The sequence below is a fragment of the Alternaria infectoria genome (assembly GCF_024043175.1).
Source record: "Alternaria infectoria strain BMP 0036 chromosome Unknown scaffold_1, whole genome shotgun sequence".
In the NCBI taxonomy this organism is placed as follows: Eukaryota; Fungi; Ascomycota; class Dothideomycetes; order Pleosporales; family Pleosporaceae; genus Alternaria; species Alternaria infectoria.
In genome coordinates, this window is record NW_026250690.1 from 1,738,117 (window position 1) to 1,761,682 (window position 23,566).

Here is a 23,566-nt window from a genome sequence, read left to right on the forward strand (position 1 = left end):
TCTTGAAAATGTAATTCAATGCAGTATGTACACGTGCTGTTTCGCGCCTGGCCAAATCCAACTCTTACTTGGTTGTTATGATCTTGAGCTTCTTTGGGCTGTGACTGAACAAGTTGGCATATGCCTTGGGGACGGTCTTCCGCTTGTTGGGTTCCTGGACAAAGTACTCGTAGCCTTGCTTGTTAGCAAATTTGATGGCATCCTCCTTGGACTTGAACTGTATCCGGTGGCCGTTCATGAAGTCGGCAGACGACTGCCAGCCCATGAGCGGGTTCTCCCATCGGTGGCCCTTGGGGAGGACGTCCCAGTCCATCAGCCAGTGCGAGGCGTTCCAGTCGCCGGATTGTGTGGCTGTCTTGGAGGGCTTGTAGATGCTGGGAACAATTAGTATCACGGCCGACGTCGGGTGGAGGATGTCTCGTACCGAACAGTACGCGCCTGGAGGTCGGTGGGGGCGCCGGAGAGAACGGCAGCCGCGACACTGTCACCGGGCTCGCTGCCATCCATGACGCGCTTGGGAACCGGGGAGAAGTTGCTGGGGACATGTTAGCCATATGCCGCCTGATCCTTATCCACGGTTGACGCACGAGGTCCGGTAGTCAATGGCGACATTGTAGTCTGGCTGGTGCCTCATGCCCTCTGCGGCGTTTTCCTCGCGGATCTGGGTGGACTCGCTCGTGAGTTTGACGGCGGGCGCATCTTCGGAGCTCGTCTTGTGGCCGTGGGGAGTGGGCTCGTTGGTCGCATAGGTGCGGAAGGAGGGGGCGATGACCCTCGTCGCGGAGGGCCGCAGGGCGGGGGCGAGCAGTCGCGGTGCAATTGTCCTCGGTAGGGCAGCCATGGTGGTTGTGTCGTCGGCGTGGCGGGCGGGAATGCTGGTGATGTCGATGCAATGGGATGAAGCTGGGGTGGTTGCTTGGCGAAGGCGCCGGCATAATCCGTCCTGCAGCTTTCTTCCTCGAACCTCACCACCGACCGCACGACCTCCATCTCCACTCCATCGTCTTGCCCGCCCTGGTACGTAGCCCGAACCGATCCGCCACGCAGAGAGAGTGCAATTGATGCTAACTGGCCCGCAGCCGTCAAGATGAGCTTCATGCAAAAGCGCGGTCTCTCGACCCTCATCCCCCCCAAGGTACGGCTTCTGTCTGCCCCTCGGACCGCGCATGGCACTGACAATGCTCTCTAGATTGCTTCTCCCAATGTAAGAGCCCTCCAAACGCTATCCTAGCACGCCTTCGAACCCCCGCAATCGCATACGCGCAACTTTCGGCCCACCGCAAACGCCTCCACAGTCGCAGCACCCCGACTGCGAACCTTGGCGCATCCCGACGACCCTCAAAATGGCGATTCCAGACCAGGGCTGATATAGGAAACAGGCTATCGGCTCCTCCCCCAATGCTGTCCGCATGCAGAAGGTCGTGAGCTTCTACGAGAAGCTGCCCCGTGGCCCAGCTCCCGAGCCCGAGGCCAAGGGTCTTCTCGGACGCTACCAAAAGAAGTACATGGGCAAGAACCCTTCAGCAAGGCGTGAGTGCACCCGGCGGGACAGGAGACTATGCGAGCGCTGTCCTTGAGCCTGCGAGATCGGATGAGAGCACCAGACTGACCCTGTACAGCCCTCGTTCACGTCATTGGCTTCCTGATCGCCATCGGCTACGCGCAGAACTACTACTTCCATCTCCGTAAGTCGAATCAGATGCGCTAACGAGATGATGTGACTCACCACTTGCAGGCCACCACAAGAACAACGAGCACTAAGCGGGTCCTCTGAATGCGCTGCATCGTCACGGGCGAATAGACCGGATGTGTATATGTAAAGTGTAGTTGGTGAATCAAACATCTAGCCAAGACAGTCTCTTCTCCTATCATGCATATGACTCTGCCCTCTTCTTTGTCGACATCCACACGTGTGCGGCGGCGGGGGCCTGGACAGCTCTCATGGGGCCGACAACGTCATCCCGGGCGAGGATAAGGTAGTACATCATGTGCAGTGCTACGGAAATGTAGTGGGTCTTGTCGTCTCGTTTCTGAAAATGCACATGTCAAAGAACCTCACGTGCATGGTATGAGCATGTGTCAGTAGCAGTCTGTCGACCAGTCTTCCCAGCAGGCTTCGTCCGGCCCGCACCTCCGCAGCTCAGGCGTGAGTCGTGATTGTCGCTGCAGCCGTGTGACGCACAGCTCCCAGGGCATTCCAGATGTCAGAATCGATACAAAGAGGACCCCAGGCGTGTGCCAAGACTAGCGCCTCTCACCATCGTGGCTACTCAAGCTACCCGCCTCAACCTCCTATACACCCATCCACACCCGCAGTCCGCCCCACCACGAAAGGGCCCCTTCTTTCACGCCGCCCCCTCCCGAGCGCGACTCCACGCCGTTCGGTGAATCAGCGCGACCCAGCACGTGTTCGCGACTGCCTCCAGCCCGCGCATCCATCCAGCGAAACACTCCGAAACCTCCGCACTCGCCGCGTCACCTCAGCAACTTGCAGATAGCAACTCTGCGGAAGCGCCGACTCGACATCCGTGGCGACTTGTAGCATCTGACATTAGGTGATTATCCCCAACTTTTCTTAGCTCCCATGTCGCATGTGGAGGACAGCGGGCGTCCGGCCGGGCTCGACTCGCAGCAGTCGGCGCCGCTCACGCCCACGTCTTTGTTTGGATCAGACCAAGAACATCTTTCTGACATTGAGTCTTGCGCCACTTCAGTTCCGGAAACTGTTATGGCAGAGCAGGTTGCCAACGATGTGGTAAAGGAAGCACAGTCGGTGGGTCGTTCTGCGCCCATCGACGACTCTGCGTCAACTACCAACACCCCCGCCGTCAACGGCGAACCGCCCTCGGGCACAGCGACCACGAAACCGACCCCACGAGAAGCGTCTCCTACGAAACCCACTGTGAACGGCACAGGTGCACCCGCCACTGGTAGTGCACACGTGTCAGACAAGGCCGATGGAGATGTGGCAGCTGTAAGTAGCGAGGAAGAGGCATGCGGACGCGGTGTTAATAGTAGCAGGGCGAGAACAAGCAGTCGGATGCATCACGGCACGATTCCAAACAGCCCCACCTCAATGGCTTCTCGAGCGAACATCTGGCGGCGGAGTCGCAAGCCGTAGCAGATGCCAGTGGTGGCTCAGATACCGACATCAGCCGCCCAGGAAGCGTCGACCAGTCCAAGCGCGACGGAGTTCACGTGCGGACCAACTCAGCAGCCAAGAAACAGCCGTTCAAGTCAGTGTCTGTGACGAAGAGCTTTCTGGCCAAGACCGTTCCGACCACGCCTGCTGCACGACCGGGGGAGAAAGCAGCCCCGGCAGCCCCGCCCAAGACGTCGATTCTCACCGCGAAGCCCCGCCTCGTAGCGAAATCTGGCGCTGGCAACGCCCCGCGTGCGCTGGGACAGACCAATGGCGCAGGTGCAGGTCCAGATGCGAGCAAAGTCTGGAATAAGAACCAGCCCGTCCCAACTCCACCGCCCAAAACCTTCACCGACGAAGAACTGAAGCAGCAGTACGGCATACACCTTGCAACACGCCTACAAGCTGATGAAGGAGGCAAGGAGGCCAAGTGGGCAGACATTGACGATGACGAGGAAGACTGGACCCCGGAAGCAGTGCAATGGATGGATGGAACCAAGTCCTCAGTTGCGGTGCCACCGGAGACGCAGCCACCGCCCGCCGAAGAGCCCAAGACTATTCTCAAGCCTGAGACGCCCGCCGAAGCACCCAAGCCTACTACGTCCCCGGCTCCAGCTACGAACGCGCCCAAATTGAGCGTCACTGGTGGTGCCAAAACTATCTTGAAGCCTGGTGCGCACACGCAGCCCACTACTGGAAAGTCAAGTCTGGTCCTCAAGGGTCAGCCAGAAAGACCAACTCTAGTGGCCAAGCCATCAGCAACCGAGAAGAAGTCACCATGGGCGCCCCTGCCTCCAGTCGAGAAGGTGTCGCCGATCCAAATCAATCCCCCTGCGCAGCAACCGCCCCCACAGCGCTACTCACAGCGTGATTCCTATGGCTACGACTCCATGCCCCCACCTCCCGCGAAGGAGATCGCCCCAGACGACTTTAATCGCAACTGGCGCAACGAAAGCGGCGGCCGAGATACTCGAGACGGCCGGGAATTGTTCAATTCGCAGAGTGGTCGTTATGAGCCTGTACACAATGACATGCGGCGGGGTTCTGGACGAGATGCTGGTGGTGGTTACCGGCAGCAGCCGTCCGCTGTGTTACAGAGGCCTTCTCAGGACGGCGGCCCAGCAGAGCCTTCAGCGGCGTTCCAGACGTCAAGGGCAAGCGCGGATGGTCCTACTTGGGGCAGGAGGAGGAACTCGTCCAACGTTAGTGGAACTATGCCTAGGCGCATGTCGATGGACCCACGGGGAGTAGACATGCCTACTGGTCCCATGAACATGGAGCGACGCGAATCACACTCGATCAACGGTTTGGACCCTTCGGATCCTGCAGCCGCCAGACAATCGCCATTCCAGCAGATGAAGTCTCCGAACGTTCCTCATGCACACCCGGCTTCACCCTATGGCTCAGTAACCTCAGCTGTACAAGATGTACCGGCGCCTACACCAGCACCACCGGCAGAGAACCCAGTCGAGGTACAGAAACGTTTGATGGCTGAAAAGATCGAGCGTGCTCGTCTCAAGAAACAGCAGGATGCGGAAGCCGAGAAGCAGGCAGAGGCAGAGAGGAAAGAACGTCTTGCTAAGAAGCTGGCCGCTATGGGACCGCCTGAACCCAAGCCCAAAAACAAGGATCAGTCGCCTACCCGCCCAGAGCAGTCCCCACAGAAAGACAAGGCTGCTCCTGCGCCATTGCAATCACCGCCAAAGCCACCTGTACCGACTGCCGAGGGTGAGGTTACACAGTATGGTATGATGAAGGTCCATCAGTCTCACCCGGTGAAAAGATCGCCTCAGGCGAGCCATGCTCAAGTAAATCCCTCACCGGTGACTGCTCCTTCATCACTTAACCAGCAATCGACGCCGCCGTTTGACGCCTTCACTCGTGACAACGAAAAGTCTCGGCTGTCAACTGAACAATCTCAAGCGATCGCTCACCAATCAGACGGCGCTATCCCTTCTGGGCCTAGGCCGCAGGCACCTCCGACCTGGTCGCAGTCTTCTTCTACAGCACCTCAACCCAGACCTTGGACATCACAAGTTTGGGGTCCTCCCGGCGCAAAAGATCGAGCTCTTGGTAACGGTACCTTCGACTCCGATTACAGAGGCCAGTCTCGCCCCGGTTCCCAGCAGCAACTTCCTGTTCAGCCACCTGCCGCGACAGCTCCCATTGGCACTGGCCTAGCTCCTCAGGCTTTGACTTCACACCCAGCAAGACAGATGCCACCTTCACAACCCATGTACGCCCAGCGATCTTCGCGCGTCCAAAACGCTGCGGCGGCTCGGGCGGCTAGACCACCCCCAAGGAACGTCACTGGCGGCGGTTGGGATACATTTGGTGAACTTATCAAAAAGGATGACCAGGACCTCGCAGCGAAGAATGCTCAAGATAGAGAACGCCAGGGCGAATTCCGTCCCGAGCTTCGAGAGGTATACAAAGATCAACGTGGGCAAGCACAAGTGACGCTGCATGACAAGGTCGCCGCCGAACTGGCTCTTGCCGAGGCATTGAAAAAGGACGATACTACGAAGCCTTTGGTTGAAGGTTCGTCGCCTCAGCAAGGTCTGACTCAAGGCCCTCTCCAGCAGGCTACTGGCCCTCGCGCATCGCGCTTCTTCCCTCGTGCGACTGAGACCTCAACAGAGGCGACGGCGTCTCCGTCGACCTTTGTGTCAAGCAAAGCAGACTCACCTCCTCCGCCTCCCGAGACAGAGACACACCCTGCTTTCAGCAGTGAAGCCGGTCACCCATTGGTGAGACTGCCGAAGCCCTCGCCTGTCGTGCGACTTCCACCGTCGGCAGCTGGCAACGGTACGGCCGCTGCTTCTCACGTAAACATGCCGTCGCGCGGCCAAGCTCTAGGCGCCAGACCTCTCGCAATGAACCCGGAGTGGCAGGCAAGGTTTAATAAGCTCCTCGACAAGCCAGGTTCCAACCGTCCATCAGCCCATCCAAGCACGTCTCCAATGCTGCCGGTCGCTACTCCACAGCAAGGCGCGGTCGCCCCGGCTGCCTTGTCCAAGGCTTCGCTAGACGTTCGAGGAAATACTGGTCCTGCAACTGTGTCATTGCCCAGCGCGTCTCAGATGAGAATCTTTGCAGATGATCGTGGTGCAGAGGCTGTCACTCGTGGTGATACTGAGGCTCTGTTCGAAGACAGAGAGTTCGGTTCGCTGCCCACCGTCAAATTGTCCAAGGTTCCGCACCTCGCAGCCAATCAACCACCCAAGGCCGCGCCTAGAGATGAGCAGCACCCGAGGCACAAGAAGTTGGAGAACCCGTTCACCATTCGCCGCCTGGAGGCATTCGACATTGAGAAGACGACACAGAACAGGCTGAAGTTCGACGTTGTTGTGCGCCTCGCGAACATGCGTCAGCCTGTCACCAAGTCAGTGCAGAGGAAGCACTACGGTCCAAAACTCAACAGGCAACCGAAACCCAAAGCGACGGGTACGCCGAGCACCACTTCTACCAACAGTGCGAAGGACCGCCCGCGCAAGCCCTCGCACCAAAGCCAGACAGATCGTTCTTACAACAACAGCGCTTCACGCCCGTCTGCTCCCAAGACTTGGTCCACCAGCAACAACAATGCTCCTCGCTCATCCCCAGCTCACACAGCTACAACCTGGGCTAAGGTTGCAACGGCCTAAGTGTCGTCCACAGTCCCCCACTAGCTCCAACCACTGCTACAAGGAATGTTCTCCTCGTTCGAGCACTGTCGCCACACAAGTACACGAATGTCTGATAGCTCCTCGAAGTGCTTCACCTGGTTACTCTACGTACTGTTCTCATCGCAGCACGCCATTTCACTCTTCTTCTCCTTCAACAGCAGTATATAGCGCGGCATCTTGTACCACAACGGTTTGAGTGGATCACAGGGTCGCTTTTCTTGGGAGGCAGTGTACTCCCGATCTTTCTTCCACTGGACTCCAAGTCCTCCATTCTTGCTTTGGCGCGACATCACTTTCGGGGTCAGCATGTTTTTCTTTCCTTAGACCTTCGTTCATCTCCTTGCCATGACCGGCGTCAGGACGCGAGTATGGGTATTGACAGCTACGACGGGCCATGACCTCGTGGATGCGGAAATGGGATGACGATAGAGGACTTCGTGTACTGCTAATAATACTTCTGAAACTTCATACTGCTTTACCCTGATGTTCTTGTGATGGCGAACTACTTTTCTTCTGCTTGGAAATATGGGACTATGCATCTAATTGCCTCACCGGAAAGTTGACCGCTTCGAGATTGGTTCCTCCAACCTGCTTGCCATTCGCCGCAGTGATCAGCCCATCCAGCCAATCTTGGTGTCCTAGAAGCATCTTGTTCGGCTTCTGCTCCTCCCACTCCTTGAAAATCTGCCCAATCTGACTCTCCTGTGTTAAAATCCTCACCCTCTGCCCCTCCAGATCCTCCACAACCCACGCATGGTAAATCTCCAGCCCATCCGGCGTCTTGGAACTCCATGCCAACCTGCCCGCGCGCCCATTACTCTCCGGTGGCTCCGACTCCTCGACCGTGCAGGTCAGCGGCGGGAAACCGAAAGTGCTGAATTTGAAGACGTCGCCTTTGTGTAGGAAGGTGCCGTCGGATGACGGGGGAGTGATTTGAGCGCAGTTCTTGTAATAGGACTCCCATTTTGAGATGTTGGCTAGTAGGGCCCAGATTTGCGTGCTGGTCAAATTTGTGGCGATGCGCTCGTTGGAGACGAAGTTGTCGGTTGTGCCTGGGAGGAAGTGCGATGGCCAGTTGATTGCGGATTGGGTCGCCATGTTGTTGGGTGAGCAGAGTACTTTTTGGAGATGCCCTGTTGTTTCTGTGTAGGATAATGTGCAATCAATATGAGAACGTAGAAGAATGTTGTGCATGGATACTTGGCCGTTCATGTATCGATGGATATCGTTGACGCTAACATGTGGCGCTTGTGCATCACTGCGCATGGGAAAGACTACATCCGCGAGGATCCACAACTACACTGATTTGTCACTTTTGAACCTGAGCGGGAATGCCTTTAGCAATATTTTGCGCATTTTGTTCATTTCTTGGGAAAATGATCGTGGCTCAAGGTATTATGCGGGGATCGACCAGCCGACGTCATCATTAGAGCTACCTAGGTAGACTCCCAGGCACCCAGGCAAGCACTTTGCCAACAAATCTATTACAGTCACGAGACTCTATTCACATGAAACTCATGGCAACAACTTGGGGGCTTTGAAGAAAGTACAAGAATTTTGCTGACAACATGCTGCCACTGTGCTGGTGGCTTGAAGTAACCTTGGAAAGTTATGCATCTTCGTTGATCAAGACCGCATTGTCGAAAATCGTTTCCGTAGAAATACTAACCAGCTCATCAGTCGCATTGTTGAACTGCATTCCATTCCCGGCCATTGCTTTTACGCATGTATCGTTTCTCATACAATCCTCAGTACCCCGCATGTGCCTGCCTGACGGGCAAAGACGAATGCCACCCTCTCTCAAGACGAAGGTCTCAACAACAACGTCAGAGCCAATGCGGTTGTATCCTTGTTTTTCAACCTTTCTAGGGTTGCTGACTTCCTGGATGACGGATACTGCTCCAAGATACCTTCTCTGCTGGATCCAGTCCCGCAGTCCCTCCAACAAGAAGTAGTCTGCCTCTGCCTCGACCCGGCTGTAGAGCGCATAGTCGAAACCGTCTTTTTTTGTCCAGTAAAGCGGGAACCTGGAAGGCCGACGCATAAAGCTGAGTAGATGCTCGAATGTATCTGCATCCGCGTCGACGTAGTACGAGCCGTCAGCCTGGAGGTCCGCGCCGTCTTCCCAGCGATTGAGTAGACCCTCAAAATAAGGCGAGACCGAGAGGACTGGTTTGGACGTACGAAATTTGCGACCGGATACGTCGAGCTTGTTCTGATTGTTTGCCATGATAGGAAGAGATGGAAATATACGAGCCGGAGAGGAGGCTGTATTGGAGAGGGGCGATGTCAGCTTTTGCGCTGCGAGATGTGTGCAAGACCCTGGCTTCACGGTGCGACATCGCGTAATACCCTGTTCTTGAAAGAAACAGGCGATCCGAGCAAAGTCACATGATGTCTTTGGCATACTAGCTGGAAACCCGCAGTGAAATCACGTGAAGTGCCTCTGGAGAGATGCCATACTACATGCTAAATAGGAGCAATATCGCAGAGCGATCTCGTCAGATTCCATCGTCGCAGGACATGAGAGCTCCTACTACGCAACTATATACTCAAAGCACCTTACATCCAACTGCTCAGAACAATTCAGGGTAACTGTATCGTCGTTACTTAGTTCATATTCAATTAAACCCGGCTCATCTCGTGATCTCTTCCTGCGCTCACTCACAGCCACTCATCATCATCTTTCGAGATGCTCTTGTCGTGAATATATGCGTGGGGCCCACAGATGTGCGTTGAAGACGCGGGGATACTACTATCAACAGAACCATGTGGCCGAGGGTATTGGCAATGGCAATTTGCGTTCATACACTGCGATGGCTGCGTTGACACTGCTTGCGCTGGTAGCGTGTACTGGGTTTCCAAGTACCTCGCATCGTGATTCGGTACGTAATATTGTGGCTGAACGTGAAGCCATGAAGTTGGCTCTGCAGGTAGCGAATAGTTCGCCTGGTAGCCCAAATCCCAGTCGTGGAGTCTCTCGCAGTCGCAACAGTCGTAACCCATCTCATCGGGAGTCACTCGAGGAAGACCAAGACCCGGATGCGCATATAGGAATTGATCGAAAGATTGAACCATGCGGGGCTCTGGAGAAATTGCGAGGGGCCCCTCGTATGGGTTGTGGCGGTGGGCGGTCAAGGACGGGTGGTTTACCACGTGGGCTGGGAAGGTCTGCTGCGATGAAGATGGCACCATGCTGGACTGGAGTTGGATTGTCTCCACAGGTCGCCTTCCGTCGACATGAAAGGATTCCTCCGAGATGGGGATGCGCATGTCTGATGCAGATTGTGCTTTGATGCGCGTAGTATCGAGTTTGTGGTTGACGTTTCCCCCATCAAAACCTGGTCTTGAAGCTTCTGATGTGCTAACCTGGGCTGCAAAGTCGACTAGGAAATCGAGAGCGTTCATGCTGCCGGATGATCAAGAAGAGCTTCGAGAAGATAGAGGACTAGAGAAGGTTTCAGGTATAGTCCTTGCCAGCGGGCCCTGATATCGTGATTGTTAACATTGAGGGGAAAGGTCACACTGATGGTACTCGCACCAAACGGGTGTAGCAGTGCATCGTGTTGTTGCACCCGTGAGGAAACCACCTATCGGAAGCAAACCCATTGTCTGAACAGTTGTGATGATGCGATGTGATGGATCAGAAGCAGTCTGATGCATTAGGAGATGTGTGAGACGTATTCCTTCTTGAGTTAATCTCCTCGGTTCTTGTTGAAGCTCCTGTCACAAGAACAGCATCAATGCACAACAGTCTCGTAGAACCAATAGTCAGATGTATCGCACGGCTGCACGACTGCCTTTGTGTAGAACTCCCTGTGGAGGACTAGACTTGTTTCAGTGGAGATCAGCCCGCTGAATTCCTAGGAAATCAATTAGTTAAATTGCCCGTAGTAGATATGCATTGGTACTTATGGTGGTGCGACCATCTTGTGTATGCCCGAAAAGCCCAGGTTGAGAGACGAGATGGATCCACCGGACAGCTGAGGGCTCTTCGCCAAATGATTCAATTTTACTCTTTGTTCGTTATGCGCACAGAAATGGTGGTCAATATTGGCGTGCAGTCAGTAGATGCATGACGTGGTGTGGTCTGTTCAAGAGTCGGATCACCCCTCCCTGCATAGGTTGGCTCACGCCCGGCGCATGAGCTTGCCGCTAGCGCGGGCACTTGTTGACAATCCGAGCCCACTCATTCCCTCCACATCGAGCAATGCGCGCAGCGCGACGCGTTCAATGTGTCGCTTCGAGCTCTTGAGCTTGATCATTGTTTTTTTCGAGCGACTGGCGGCACGGAAGAAACGGTTCCGCGCACCCAGCGACCTGTCAGCGCCGCGACCATGCTCCACGAAATCCTCCTCTCGCTCTCCGGACACCCATCGGCGCTGTTCGATGCCCCGGACCACGTGACAGCAACTGCGCGTCGCCTACTCTCACCGCCCGAAGCAGAGCTACTATCTTCAATCGGTCATCTGTCGCGTCTGCATCGAAGCACACGCGATCATGTCGCTAGAATCGCCGCGTCACATCCCTCAGTCATCTGCAGGGCGGTCGCTACTTCGATTACCTCTTACCATCTCGAACGGTTCCAATGCAAGGTACTGGAAGTCGAAAGCCGTGTGTTGAAACAAGATGCTTCCATCGTGGGTGCATACAACATCGTACCACTGGCTGGGATAGTGAGCGAGTTCTCGGAATGGACCAGGGTGATGGAATGGCTACGGGATATCAGCAACTACATGTTGCCCTCGGACGTTCCTGCCAAGTTCGAAATGATGATTGGAAAGGCTGCCTCTGGAGCTGCCGTCATCGACAAGCTGCGAAGCGAGGCACAGACAGGCTATCCGGACATTGAAGAGACTGCCCGGGGTCTGAGCAAAGTCGCAGAGACATCGTGGCTACGGCAGCTATCAACCTGGCTGCTGTACGGTCGCCTTCCATCGTTTGGTCGTTCCGACTTCTTCATCCAGCAAGGTGACGAGGATACAGATGAGCAAGTCTTCGTCCTTCAGAACAAGCTGCTACCAAAGTTTGTCACACGGCAAACGGCTCTCTCCATCCTGTTCGTCGGACGATCGCTAAATCAGATCCGCGCATTGCCGTCAGCCGTGAAGGCGTTAGATACATCCAATTCGGTCTCGGAACTTGATCTGCTTCCCAAGCATGTACAACAACTCTCTCGAGTGAGTGCACCGGTGTCAACGGCCATGCTCTCGGAGGCAATCGCCAACATTCGCCTCTCGCTGTCTCGGAATCTTCTACAACACTTGTTACCTCGTGAGAAGATTGTTGAGACATTGACAGTTCTACACCAGTTCTTCTTGCTAGGAAGAGGAGAGTTCGCCCTGACATTGATTGCAGAAGCAGATGATAAAATATTATCTCGACATAAAGGGTCGCAGCCCACCAAGTCTGGCCAATCTGTCAAGGCAGTTGTGATCAAGGAAGCGGAGATTAGCCAGGTCCTCGCACGGTCTTTCTCCGTTCTGTCCACCTTATCTAGCGAGGACGAACACACAGATGATATCCTGGACGTTGCAACTCAGCTCCTACATCTCAGCGTTAACGGCTCGTCTAATAACCGCCCTGGAACACCGGGCCGCGCTAAGGACGCGGACTCGATGCTTCCACAACTTGCCATCATGTCTTTCGACGACCTACTGCTGTCTGTACCAACGTCTTTAACGATGGACATCCGTTCACCACTTGACCTCTTCATAACAAAAGCAGACCTTGACGTTTACTCATCGATCAATGCTTCCCTTCTCGCAGTCCGGAGAGCACATCTGCATTTAGCAGAACTATGGCGATACAGTTCAATACGGAGGGACCATCCTTGTCCGCCTGGATATCAATACAGCAATTCCGCGCATGGTAAAGCAATGCTGAAGCGGCGACGACAACGTACTACGAAACGGGCTCAGGACATGCGGAAGATATGGGCGACATGCGCAGCCGCCATCTTCTTCTTTGCGGAGAGCGAAGCTTACTTTCATGGTGCGGTCGTACAACAATCCTTCGGTCATTTCATAGCATGGGTTACCGGGCCTCAAGTTCCTTCAACCGCGGAATCATTGCCAGCAGCTTCCGACAATTTGAGTGCCACTGGCTTCCGCAGGTCGACGACAGAAGAAAGCATACGGCAACAGCATGATCCAGAAGCATTGGCCTCAGCACATCGCCGCTTTCTGTCTTCGGTCGCGTACTCGCTTCTGCTTACCGATCAAGCTTTCACAAAAGCGCTGCGTACCTTGTGCACCCACGTAGACGAGTTAGTGGCATACATCAAGCGTCTTACAAAGATCCAGCAGAACCTGGATCTGGAAGAAGATGAAGGTGTGGAGGACTATGCGCAAAACTACAAGAAAGAAGAGCGCGAGGTCAGCCTGGAGATGGACCGGGCAAGGAGGAGGCTTGACAGCGACCTCAAGACGCTCGTAGAGCGGCTTCGTGAGATTGATAGCGACAGGATTGGAGCTTCTGCACCTGGTACATCAATTGGAGCGACGATGGAGGAAGGTGCCTATGAGCCATTGAGAGTAGGAGGTATCGACCGTCTTTTGATGAAGCTGGACTGGAGCGGCGAGGACGAAGAAGAGGAGACCGAGGACTTGATCGATCTTTAAAGTACATGGCTTTGTCCTCGTCAATCGTTTCCAGGGACTACTATCTTCGCGATCCTTGTTGGCTCTTGGCACTGTATCATGACCAATGTGGTAACGGCGGAAAGCGCGTTGATTGCGCGGTCGCGATGCCTCTGCATGGGACGGACTTTCTTCTAATGTCGACATGGGTGAGTATCGTCCAGGTATCATTTAGGTCGCCTCCCAACATTCTATCATCACATTCGTCACACCACATCATACCGCTTCAACAGCTTATCAACATTGCTCTCTTGCATCAATACTGTGTATGTACCGGTGTTCACGCCCACAATTCGATGCTAACAACGCAAGGTCCGCTCAAAACAATTCCCTCCAATCCGCCTTCGTGTTCAACTTGACTCGATACGATCACTCCGCCGTAAGAGATCCCGCCATGTCTTCAGATCGCAATTCCGTCCGTTCTTTCCTTGGATTTGTACGGGGTACCGGGAAACGTCTCCCCGTCGAACGCGACGACCGTCCAGCATGTCTTCCAGCCACGTCAAACGAGGCATTGCCTAGGAGACGCCATTATATCTACCCGCGAGAAGACTCTGGAGTATACATGCCGACAGGACCGGCCGAGATAACAGGCAAAAGCTCTTCGTCGACTCCTCATCCACAGGCACAATTGAATCCCTTCGAGGACGCCCAATACGAATACGGTGCTACCATCTCTGAGACGCAGCCGTCACCTGCACCACTGGGAGGCCCACGGTGTATCACCTCTGATCCATCTGCAGTCACGACCATAGCGGATTCGAAGGGACGCAGGGGCTACCGGAGACGCCTACGAGATCGAATCCGGGCTATGTTCAGAAGAGAGGTGATCGTTTGCGGGTACCGGCCGTCCAGCGACAGAGCGCCTCTCCTAGGAGGGGAAGGAACACATCTCCGACGTGGCACTGTGCGAGAACAATGACTTATGGACCGGCAGGACGAGAGCGACGATTGTGGTCTTGTTCATGAGGTTGCGCTGATTTGAGGGTGGTTTTGTGTTTCATGAGTTGGCTGTCATGTTTGTATTCTTTCGCACGTGCTCAGTAATTGAACCATCTTTCCAACAGCTATGCAAAAGACAATGAGGTCGAATTTCTTTCACAAGTGAATGTATGGTAGCCACTGATGTATTTGTTACACATAGGGATATTGTCATATCACCAGCATTAATGAAGCGATAATATCAAGGTCAAAATTCACATGAAACAAGGATTTTAGAGGGTGGCAAGGGGCGTCACAGCCAAGCAGCAAAAAGATGTTCGTGGTTTGCCCCACATGAGAATCGAACGCAAAGACAAAAAAGATGTTGCTGAGGTCGTGCCCGGGTTCTGTTCAACTATTAGAATATGATATATAGCAGTGGGATGTGATAGACATACCGAACCGGGGTTACCAGAAAGTTTGATAGAAGTCAAAATCTGGAGTGATAACCACTACCTGTATTTGCGGTTAGACAGACTTCATGAGAACAGGGTTGGAGGAGACGTACACTACACAACCGTGTTTCTGGTGTTTGATGACAGAATCGCCAGAAATAAAATCTATAATCTTGAGCACGTGTCGCATCAGCACCCCACCAGAGTTCTACGGACTAATGCCCAAAGTTCACCACTCTAGTGTGTGGCGAGCGGGGTCGCAGAAGTGTGGAGCGGGGCTTAGCCGGAACGCGGAGCTTGTGACAAGCTGACCATCCACATGCTCTCGGTAAGCATCGTCTGCGCTCGATGCTACATCCTCTGAATTCCCCTCGATCCCCAGAAGCCCATCGCGTTCTCTTGCATCGAGTTGGTATGCTGTCGCTAATCGAAGCATGACCTATATGCAGCGAATACTTAACACGTCTCAGATCCATTGAGACGCGTCTTTGCCACGCCACGCCACAAACACGCGTCTCTACCGAGCCGACGCCACAAACATCTGCTTGGATGGTCTGCGCCAATCCTGGGCTTACGTAGCGATAAAGATGAAGAGAGACGGCGCAGGCGGTGGACGATGAGCAAAACAAGGTCCGGCCTCAGAGGGATGCAAGGGTGACACAAAGGGTAAGAACGGATGGGTATCGCATCCCAAATTGAACGCCAAGACATACGTCAGATGATGGTAATTTGCAGGAGGCAAGGTACTTGCGACATGTTACCTTGAGAAGCAAACAAGAGCCGCATATCTTCTGCTTCTTTTGCTTGTGCGATCCTAGATCGTCAACGTCCCTGCCTACAAGCCGACTACACAATGACTGTCCAGCTCAATATCTTATCCGCCAAGACAACTTTCAACTTCACAAGCAACAAACCGGCAAATAGCGGCCCCGAACTTCCAGAAGTCGTTAGTGCGGAAGATGGTGATGACAAGTCTCAGGACCAGTCGCTGTCGGCTTCTACTAAGACTTTCGTAGATGAACACGAAGATGTCATCGCGTTCAAGACGATCAACTGGCTAGCGGGAGTTGGGGATATATGCAACGGCACCTTCACAGAAACCGGCGAGGCTAACGCTACACCCAAACCCTACGATGACAAGCAAAGCATAGAAACGAGAAGGAACACGAAAGTGATCACGCATCGTAACGTTCAGGGCAGGCCCAACACTCGACGAAGTGCGCTACGCCGGCATTGCGACTTCTGGGACGCCGATCAGGACGGAGTGATCTACCCATGGGACATATTCATTGGCTTCCGTAAACTCGGCTTCAACATCGCGTTATGTCTGTGGGCAGCGGTTACCATGGCTGTGTGCTCATCTTACAGCACCCAGAGTTCTTTCCTGCCGCACCCGCTCTTTGCCATCTACCTTGATAATGTCAACCGCAACAGACATGGAAGCACCACTGGTGCGTACGACTTAGATGCCGAGCTGGATACGCGACGCTTCGATGCGATATTCGAGAAATATGCGGGGGGCAAGGACTACCTGACCGGGCGAGATCTATACGACGTTTGGGCAGGCCAATGTTGCGCGAATGATTTCTTCGGATGGTTTGCGGGTGCCTTAGAATGTGATTTGCGGCTCATCACCTCACGGACTGAGCATACGATACTGACATTTAACAGGGATAGCCATGTACATTTTGCTATGGCCACAGGACGGAAGGATGTGCAAGGCCGATATTCGAGGAGTATATGATGGTACCATTTTCTGGAGAATTGCTGAAACCCGCTCCCAGCGTTCACGGCCATGAGATTGCGGAAGCCCATGATTGGTTCCACTGCGGCCATACACGACCCAGAAAATTTAATTTACCAACATCACTTTGGTACGACCACATTAGAGTTTGGATGTGACAAACTTAAGCAGCTAAACGAAACACACATTAACTCCCACTGTAATTCAGCGTCTGCCTGAATGTGTCCTCTCCATTAAATTGTTGTTGCAAGAATCAAACTTACGCTACGTCCCTTGACCTCTAAACTGGTAGCCTCGAAATTGCCACTTCAGCCCATAGATATACACCTTCTAGGGCCTGGATCGCCGCTACACAAGTTCCTGCCTCGATAGATTACCGCCGCCACAATGCGCCACCCCGAGCCCTGCCCATCCTCGGATCCCATCACCCCGATCAGTCTTGTCAAGACCCAAAAGCTTGCGCGAGACCGATATCGAGCCTTGAGCTGGAGTCTTTTCCGAGTACCTTCTTCTGACAGTTTTATACGCTTGGATACCCGCGATGATACGCCCGCACACACCTTGCCGGACGAGAACGATGGATTCACTGTCGTGCGCCAGTATCTATACGATGTGCTCACCCACACAGGATGGGGTATAGGTTATGAGTGCCCTGCAGCGATAAGAGCAACGGTGGAAGGCTGGTATGGGCACGGAGGGTATTTCAAGGCGCAATTGGCAGAGAGAAATGGATTGTTGGATCTTTGTCCCATGAAAGGAAAAGATGGTGAAGGTGACGAAGTATACTTCGAGGACCAACTGAGAGACAAGATCAGGCAATGTGTCAGATACGAGAGCAACATGCTATTGTATCGTGAGGATGAGCTGGACGACGCGATGTCTGAAGCAGATACATGCGTGGGCGATAATACTCCTGATATCAGTGTACAGGAACGGGGTTACCAGGATTCCGATGGAAGCGAAAGCATATACTCGGTGATCCGACCGTCGATCGATCTCAACGAGGATGCAATGACCATTGCTGCCCATGAAGATCAAGATGACGACCTTGAACATTCAGCACCTCAAGTACACCGCAGCGACAGCGCAAGGTTTTCGGGAACAGTCGGATCAAAGACACGGATCAGCAAAGGACTCGTATCATCCGACCCCGAGCCCAGAGTAAACGCGCCTTCCGAGATCACGCATGAACTCACTTTTCAGGTTCCTACGCCAAGAGTAGAGCAATCAAAGAAGAGGAAAGAACGGTCGCATGAAAGTTCAAGAGCCATGGATGAGCTGGTTGCAGGACGCAAGTCATCCATCAGCCATGCAGTGTGCAGCCAAGCCAACGCAACAACACCAGACTCGAAGTCTCAACACCAACCGAAAAACGAGCTACCTACTGCATACAAACATGCAAGATGTGGTGCCGTTGTGCCCGTCGAGAAGCCCATGCCTAGCGTACGGCAGAGAAACCACAGAAAAAGCACGAAAGCCATCAAACGCCGGACACAGATGACCCACGACACAGCTTGCTCTGTTAGCTCGGTACGCTACGAGACACTACCACAAAGTCAACCACCCGCAATAAAGGGGCAGCATCTCCTTGTCGAAGCTACGGCGGTGGCGAAGAGAGCGGTCGCTCTGAATCTCTGTGTTGATGAGGCAAAGTGCTTGAACCATCACGAGCGGAATAAGCAGAGTCTCATGTCTAGGATGCTTGCGAAAGTGGGTGGAAAGAGAGGGTGAACGTGTGGTTTCAGAGGGAAGAGGCAGAATACAGCGTAACACAATACCATCTCGTTTGTCACAGCTATGAGTTTAAAGCCGGCCGGAACAGGAGTATCTAGGAACCTAATGAGTGGCACTATTGATGTTCGTTCAGTTCATTTCATGATCTTTTTGTGGCCTTGACTGTGACCCTTGCTATATACACATCTCTTGATCTAGACGATTAGACCTCATGTCCGCACGTAGAAAGGTGCATTTCTCCTTCCGCAGGCAGCGTCCATCTCGGCTCAACACCGATGATACCACGCTCAGTGATCATGCTGGCGTTCACCGGGCTCTTGGGAATAATCTGCTCACCCTTGGTGGCAAGGATGGAAAGTACGTGTGCAGCAGCCTATGTTTGTTAGCAGATGTTCTCACTGTGTAAGCTGGTTTCTTGGTGCTTACCTTGGCGTTGATGAAAAGTGTCTCTGGGTTGGGGTTGTCAATCGTATCGCAAGCTTGGTGGTAGCAGGGATCTTGCTCGACACCAGTTCCAGTGTGGAGACCTCCAACGGGCTTTCCAATGTTCATGAAAGATTGGTAGTCACTTCCACCGGTGAAGCGTGCGGCTGTCACGTTTACACCCTCCTTCTGGAAATGCTCGACGAAGAGCTTCTCAATGGCTGCCGATCCCGGCGCACCCGTGAGGTTGAAAGTGCTGCCATCGCCATCGAAGACACCAAAGTAACCGCGGGAAACCATGTCGAAGTTGAGGTAAGTGAGGATGTTGTTGGCTTCTGTGGCGTTCAAGTTCTGCGTGTAGTACTTGGATCCAAGAAGGCCGTTCTCCTCCGCGCCCCACCATGCGAATCGGACCTTGTTCTTGACGTTGAATCTCCTGAGCGCCTTAGCAATCTCGAGGATGAGTGTGCTGCCTGAGCCGTCGTCGTTGATACCAGCGCCGGCTTGTACACTGTCAAGATGCGCACCGAGCATAATGACGTTAGTTGGGTCACCGTCTTTGGTCTCGGTGAAGACGTTCTGTGTGATGCGTGTTTCCACGGTTTGGGTTTGCTGGAAGTACGCTTCGACAGATTCGCCGGCCTGGAGGCGTGCGACGAGGGGTTCAGCGTCGGCGAGGTTGATGTAGCCGGTTGACACGTATTCGGGGTTAGGGTTGGACAACGTGCCACCGGTAACATTCGCGGTGTCGCTTGCGTAGATGATTACTGCAGAGGCACCAGCGGCAGCGGCAGGCTTCATGCGCCCAGCGAGGGTAGTACCATCAGGGCAGGCCCCTCTTTGCACCAAAACGATCTTGCCCTCAACATCAAGGTTATCATAGGCTTCGTTTGTGCAACCTTCAGGTCCAGAAGCACCCAGAACAAGCGGAAGCGTCAATCCTTCCGGAGTGGTCGATGGCGAGTAGGACAATCCAATGACACGGTAAGAGCTGTTGCTCACACTGAATTCAATTGACTCAATCTTGTTGAAAAGAGCCGGGAAATCCTGAGTCCATGTCTTGAAGTGTGTGTTCTGGGTTTTGGCGAGCATGTAGTCAACAGATGCAGCGTAGCCCGGAAGACCGAAAGCACGGTTGCCGCCATTTGCTTTTGCGATAGAGTCAAAAGCTTTGAGGTTACCCATCAACCTAGAAAAGTCAGTGAGTCGTCGAAGCAACGAATAGACGTTCGTACTTCTCAGTCTTGATCTCAGCCTGGATTGGTCCAGATGATACCATAGGCCGGGGTCGCACAGCAGCGAACGCTTGCGCAGCGCCCGCAAGGACGATAGCACTGGAAACCTTCATATTGTCACTTTAATCGGCTAGCTTCTCCAGGATCCAGATGTGACGAGCGTGCGAGTAACGTCGCCCATGTTTAGGTGGCGGCGCCGAACTCATATACGCATGTTTCCCGCCACTGGACGTTCCGGCTTCCTGGGTAAATGCAGCTTGTTTGAGCGCGGAACACCGTACCTGGCCCACTCTTATCATCGTCTTGCAGGTGTTGTGTCCGGAAAAGAAGGTCACAAGAGAGTAGATCGGTCTTTGCCAAGTTGCCAAGGGGCAGACATTGATACCTGCCCAAAGGGCGATAGACTGGCTTGGCGGGAAGGTTACCATCGTCACGAATCCAGTCTCTTCTATCGCAAGGTGACCAGAGAAGTCGATATATCCGAACGGTCTCTGGTTGACCGATTGAAAGAGATGCAAGCTTCACCGATGAGTACGTTCCGTGTCATGGCTCCTGGGTATTGGTGGCGTTGGCGTGTCCGAGCGGCGAACTGAATATGAATTCGGGACTATGATCCATGATAACAGAAAATTGCGACTGGAATGCTTTTGGTGAGTTCATGCGGCTGAGTTGGATCCCACAGTTGCGACGAATGTGATGTGTCTTATCTTGACTTGAGTGAGGCGACGCCAGCATATATAGCTTGCGAAGGGCGCGAGTACCTCGATGTCAAGGTCCGTCTCTGGGCGCTTCCAAGTCCATGAACAGAGTAAATGTAAGGAAGTGTACTCGGTAAGAAGTCTGTATCGAAGAGAAATGTGAAGGTATTAGGTTTATTAGGCGAGATTGGATATCAGTGGTATCAAGGATCAAGATGTCATCTTTCACCATGCAGCAATGGCGCTCGCTCGCTATCACCAGCAACGCCGCTCCCATCGGCATCAGCAAGTTGCTGGTCTCTCTGCTTCTTTCTATCTTTCAGAACGAAAGACAAACCCATAGCGAGTAGGAAACCTTGGAGGATGCCCGTAAAGATGAACAAGCCCCAAGCACTCCAGCCTCCAGGTCCTAGCCTCGCATATAGACTTGCGGCAAAGACGAAGCTCCCCGGTGTCTGAATGCACATCATAGGGATGGATAGACTTCCGGTTTCCTGTAGTCTCCAAGTCATGAGGATCTGTGGTATGTATTGTATAGCGGCAAGGACGGTAGCAAGCAAGCCGAGGAAGTTTGCCCATCCGCGAACGTGTGAAGGGAGCGCGTATACGAAAACGACGGAGCCGATGAATGCGACGACGAAGAACGCGAGTGAAACACCCAGGACGAGGACGGCCTCTTTCCATGTGGGCATGTCGGTGTCTTGCTCTTCTTCTACAGTTGGTGAGTTGCCTCGAGGAAAGAAGATGAGGAAGAGTAGCATGCTGTCAGTTGTTAGTGTCTAGTATGCTGGACGGTTGAGAGTGCCATACATGAAGAAGAAACAGCTCCACTGCACCCCGATCTGTACTATCCCGAGCATAGCTGCTGCGCATGGAAAGCTTCCAATCTCCTTACAGCATCCCATGTCCCTCGTGCTTTCCGGTAGGGTCAAGATGTTCGCGATGCTAGCGGTTCCCGACACAGTCCCTAGGAGGACAAACATGGGGCTCAGACCACGCGATGACCGACGCGATATGATCTTATAGTGCTGTGGAAGGTAGGATACGAGTATTCCGAGGACTATGAAGCTACGCGACGGTGATTAGCTGTGTTGACATGCGACGAACAGGGCAGGCTTACACGGAGACGCCAAAGTTGACCAGGTCGGGATACGCGAGTTCGGTGCATCTTGGGTCGTCTGAATACATCGTGGCGAAGTAGATTGTTGTATACGAGAGCGTCTTGCTGCTACATTAGCTATGACTGAAGCGCAGCGGTGTCAGTTGCCGCCTGGGGGAGCATGTGACGTAGGGAGGAGTGCACGCGTCGAGCGGACGCGGAGGCGACGGCTAGCCCCGAGCGCTCCTGCCTCGGCTGCGCGTACCTGCCGCATCAACTATCGCGAAGCCGACGATGCCACAACACTCATCAACCCCAACCCCATGATCATCCGATCTCCCAGTCCCTCTCACAGGCTGACATGGAGTTCCTCCCCGCCCTCCAGCATGGCATAGACGACCTCAAGCCCTCGCTCTTCGAACTCCTTTCCGAGCAACAGCTCGCATCGCTCCTGCCCCCGTCGCTGCGCTACCTCCTCGCCATCACAACACCCCGATATCCACGCTACCTCCTACCCATACTCAATTCCTTCGATGAAGTCTACGCGCTGCTTATGCTGCTCGTGGAGCGCCACTTCCTTCGCACATACGGCGGATCATTCACCGAGAACTTCTACGGGCTGAAGCGCGCCCGGGTGCTGAAAGTGCGAGGAGGTGAGATACCGCGCGCACAATTGGGCGCATCGGACAGCGTACGAGAGGCTGTAAAGCTGGGTAGTGGCGATATATGGAAGAATCTCGCCGTCCTGGTCGGCCTCCCATGGCTGAAGAGGAAGTTCGACGAGGGCTACGATGTCCACGCTGCGCATGCCAACCTTTTGGGACCCGGGTACAACCGTGACAGAGAAGGATTAAGAGCAGGGGCCAGCGTGAAGGAGAGGCTGATGCACTACTACAAGTGGTTTCTACGCAACATATACCCGAGTGTCAATGCCGCCTACTACTTCTCCTTGCTGGCCTTCAACATGGCCTACCTCTTTGATGGGACCAAGTATCATTCGCCATTCATGTGGGTCATCGGCTCGCGTATACGAAGACTGGGAGAGGCCGATCACAGGGCGATTGAGATTGCGACGGCGCCGAGGAAGGTTGGCCCGGCGCGGCCTGGAGAAGGCGGATCTATCTTCTCGCCAAGAAACATTGCGAGGAGCATAGAGCCGCGCTTGTTGAGTTCGCTGAAGATTCTTCTTCCAACCAGTATCTTCGCGCTCAAGTTCCTAGAATGGTGGCATGCTTCAGACTTCGCCCGACAGCTATCCAGGAAAGCCGCTGAGAACATCGACCTACCACCGCCAATATTACCTTCGTTACCGCCATCCGCGAAGCAGCAACCTTCGAAACAGGGAGGGTCTTCCGAGAAGGCACGGCCGACATCGTCTTTGTCGGACCAACCTCAACGCATCGACCCTCCAATATCCTCAACCACCCTCCTCCCAATCCTCACTGTACCCTTACCACCATCATCAACGTTATGTCCCATCTGCGTAACACCCATCGTAACACCCACAGCCTCGCCTACGGGATATGTCTATTGCTATACTTGCATACACAGGTGGGTTGGGGGTGATCACGACCGCCAGGTCGCCTTCATGGAGGGTGCTGCAGGATTTCGAACGGGTGATGATGGAGAAGCAGAAGATGAGGGCTGGGGTAGGGAAGAGGGAAGCAGAGAGGGAAGATGGGAGAGCGGTAAAGGAAGAGATGCTATTACTGGAAGGAGGATACTTGGTGGCACTGAAGGTTTGCGAAGAGTCGTTGTTTAGAGTTATTTTCGTGGCACGTCATACCCCTTAGCAATCATTCCACA

General features: G+C 53.8%; 10 protein-coding genes across 10 annotated transcripts; 5 read left to right on the top strand and 5 right to left on the bottom strand.

Annotated features, from left to right (window-relative positions):
• Positions 1–64: 64 nt before the first annotated feature.
• Positions 65–841, bottom strand: J4E92_000606 (uncharacterized protein; the record flags this gene model as incomplete). The annotated part of the gene is made up of 3 exons (XM_051492021.1): positions 65–374; positions 425–535; positions 588–841. The coding sequence occupies 3 exons, from the start codon at positions 839–841 to the stop codon at positions 65–67; spliced, it is 675 nt and encodes a 224-aa protein (XP_051357533.1).
• A 246-nt stretch (positions 842–1,087) lies between these two features.
• On the top strand, positions 1,088–1,761 carry J4E92_000607 (uncharacterized protein; the record flags this gene model as incomplete). The annotated part of the gene is made up of 5 exons (XM_051492022.1): positions 1,088–1,135; positions 1,190–1,204; positions 1,380–1,530; positions 1,620–1,685; positions 1,736–1,761. 5 exons carry the CDS (start codon positions 1,088–1,090, stop codon positions 1,759–1,761), a joined length of 306 nt encoding a protein of 101 aa, XP_051357534.1.
• A 967-nt stretch (positions 1,762–2,728) lies between these two features.
• J4E92_000608 (uncharacterized protein) lies at positions 2,729–6,789 on the top strand (the record flags this gene model as incomplete). The annotated part of the gene is made up of 2 exons (XM_051492023.1): positions 2,729–2,974; positions 3,022–6,789. The coding sequence occupies 2 exons, from the start codon at positions 2,729–2,731 to the stop codon at positions 6,787–6,789; spliced, it is 4,014 nt and encodes a 1,337-aa protein (XP_051357535.1).
• Positions 6,790–7,341: 552 nt separating this feature from the next.
• On the bottom strand, positions 7,342–8,076 carry J4E92_000609 (uncharacterized protein; the record flags this gene model as incomplete). Its single annotated transcript, XM_051492024.1, has 2 exons — positions 7,342–7,952; positions 8,070–8,076. The coding sequence occupies 2 exons, from the start codon at positions 8,074–8,076 to the stop codon at positions 7,342–7,344; spliced, it is 618 nt and encodes a 205-aa protein (XP_051357536.1).
• Positions 8,077–8,419: 343 nt separating this feature from the next.
• On the bottom strand, positions 8,420–9,040 carry J4E92_000610 (uncharacterized protein; the record flags this gene model as incomplete). Its single annotated transcript, XM_051492025.1, has 1 exon — positions 8,420–9,040. One exon carries the CDS (start codon positions 9,038–9,040, stop codon positions 8,420–8,422), a length of 621 nt encoding a protein of 206 aa, XP_051357537.1.
• Positions 9,041–11,147: 2,107 nt separating this feature from the next.
• On the top strand, positions 11,148–13,433 carry J4E92_000611 (uncharacterized protein; the record flags this gene model as incomplete). The annotated part of the gene is made up of 1 exon (XM_051492026.1): positions 11,148–13,433. The coding sequence occupies one exon, from the start codon at positions 11,148–11,150 to the stop codon at positions 13,431–13,433; it is 2,286 nt and encodes a 761-aa protein (XP_051357538.1).
• Positions 13,434–15,680: 2,247 nt separating this feature from the next.
• Positions 15,681–16,571, top strand: J4E92_000612 (uncharacterized protein; the record flags this gene model as incomplete). The annotated part of the gene is made up of 1 exon (XM_051492027.1): positions 15,681–16,571. One exon carries the CDS (start codon positions 15,681–15,683, stop codon positions 16,569–16,571), a length of 891 nt encoding a protein of 296 aa, XP_051357539.1.
• Positions 16,572–18,507: 1,936 nt separating this feature from the next.
• Positions 18,508–20,076, bottom strand: J4E92_000613 (uncharacterized protein; the record flags this gene model as incomplete). Its single annotated transcript, XM_051492028.1, has 3 exons — positions 18,508–18,678; positions 18,732–19,917; positions 19,964–20,076. The coding sequence occupies 3 exons, from the start codon at positions 20,074–20,076 to the stop codon at positions 18,508–18,510; spliced, it is 1,470 nt and encodes a 489-aa protein (XP_051357540.1).
• An 803-nt stretch (positions 20,077–20,879) lies between these two features.
• Positions 20,880–21,849, bottom strand: J4E92_000614 (uncharacterized protein; the record flags this gene model as incomplete). Its single annotated transcript, XM_051492029.1, has 3 exons — positions 20,880–21,423; positions 21,472–21,729; positions 21,782–21,849. The coding sequence occupies 3 exons, from the start codon at positions 21,847–21,849 to the stop codon at positions 20,880–20,882; spliced, it is 870 nt and encodes a 289-aa protein (XP_051357541.1).
• A 272-nt stretch (positions 21,850–22,121) lies between these two features.
• J4E92_000615 (uncharacterized protein) lies at positions 22,122–23,522 on the top strand (the record flags this gene model as incomplete). Its single annotated transcript, XM_051492030.1, has 1 exon — positions 22,122–23,522. The coding sequence occupies one exon, from the start codon at positions 22,122–22,124 to the stop codon at positions 23,520–23,522; it is 1,401 nt and encodes a 466-aa protein (XP_051357542.1).
• Between the last annotated feature and the right edge of the window lie 44 nt (positions 23,523–23,566).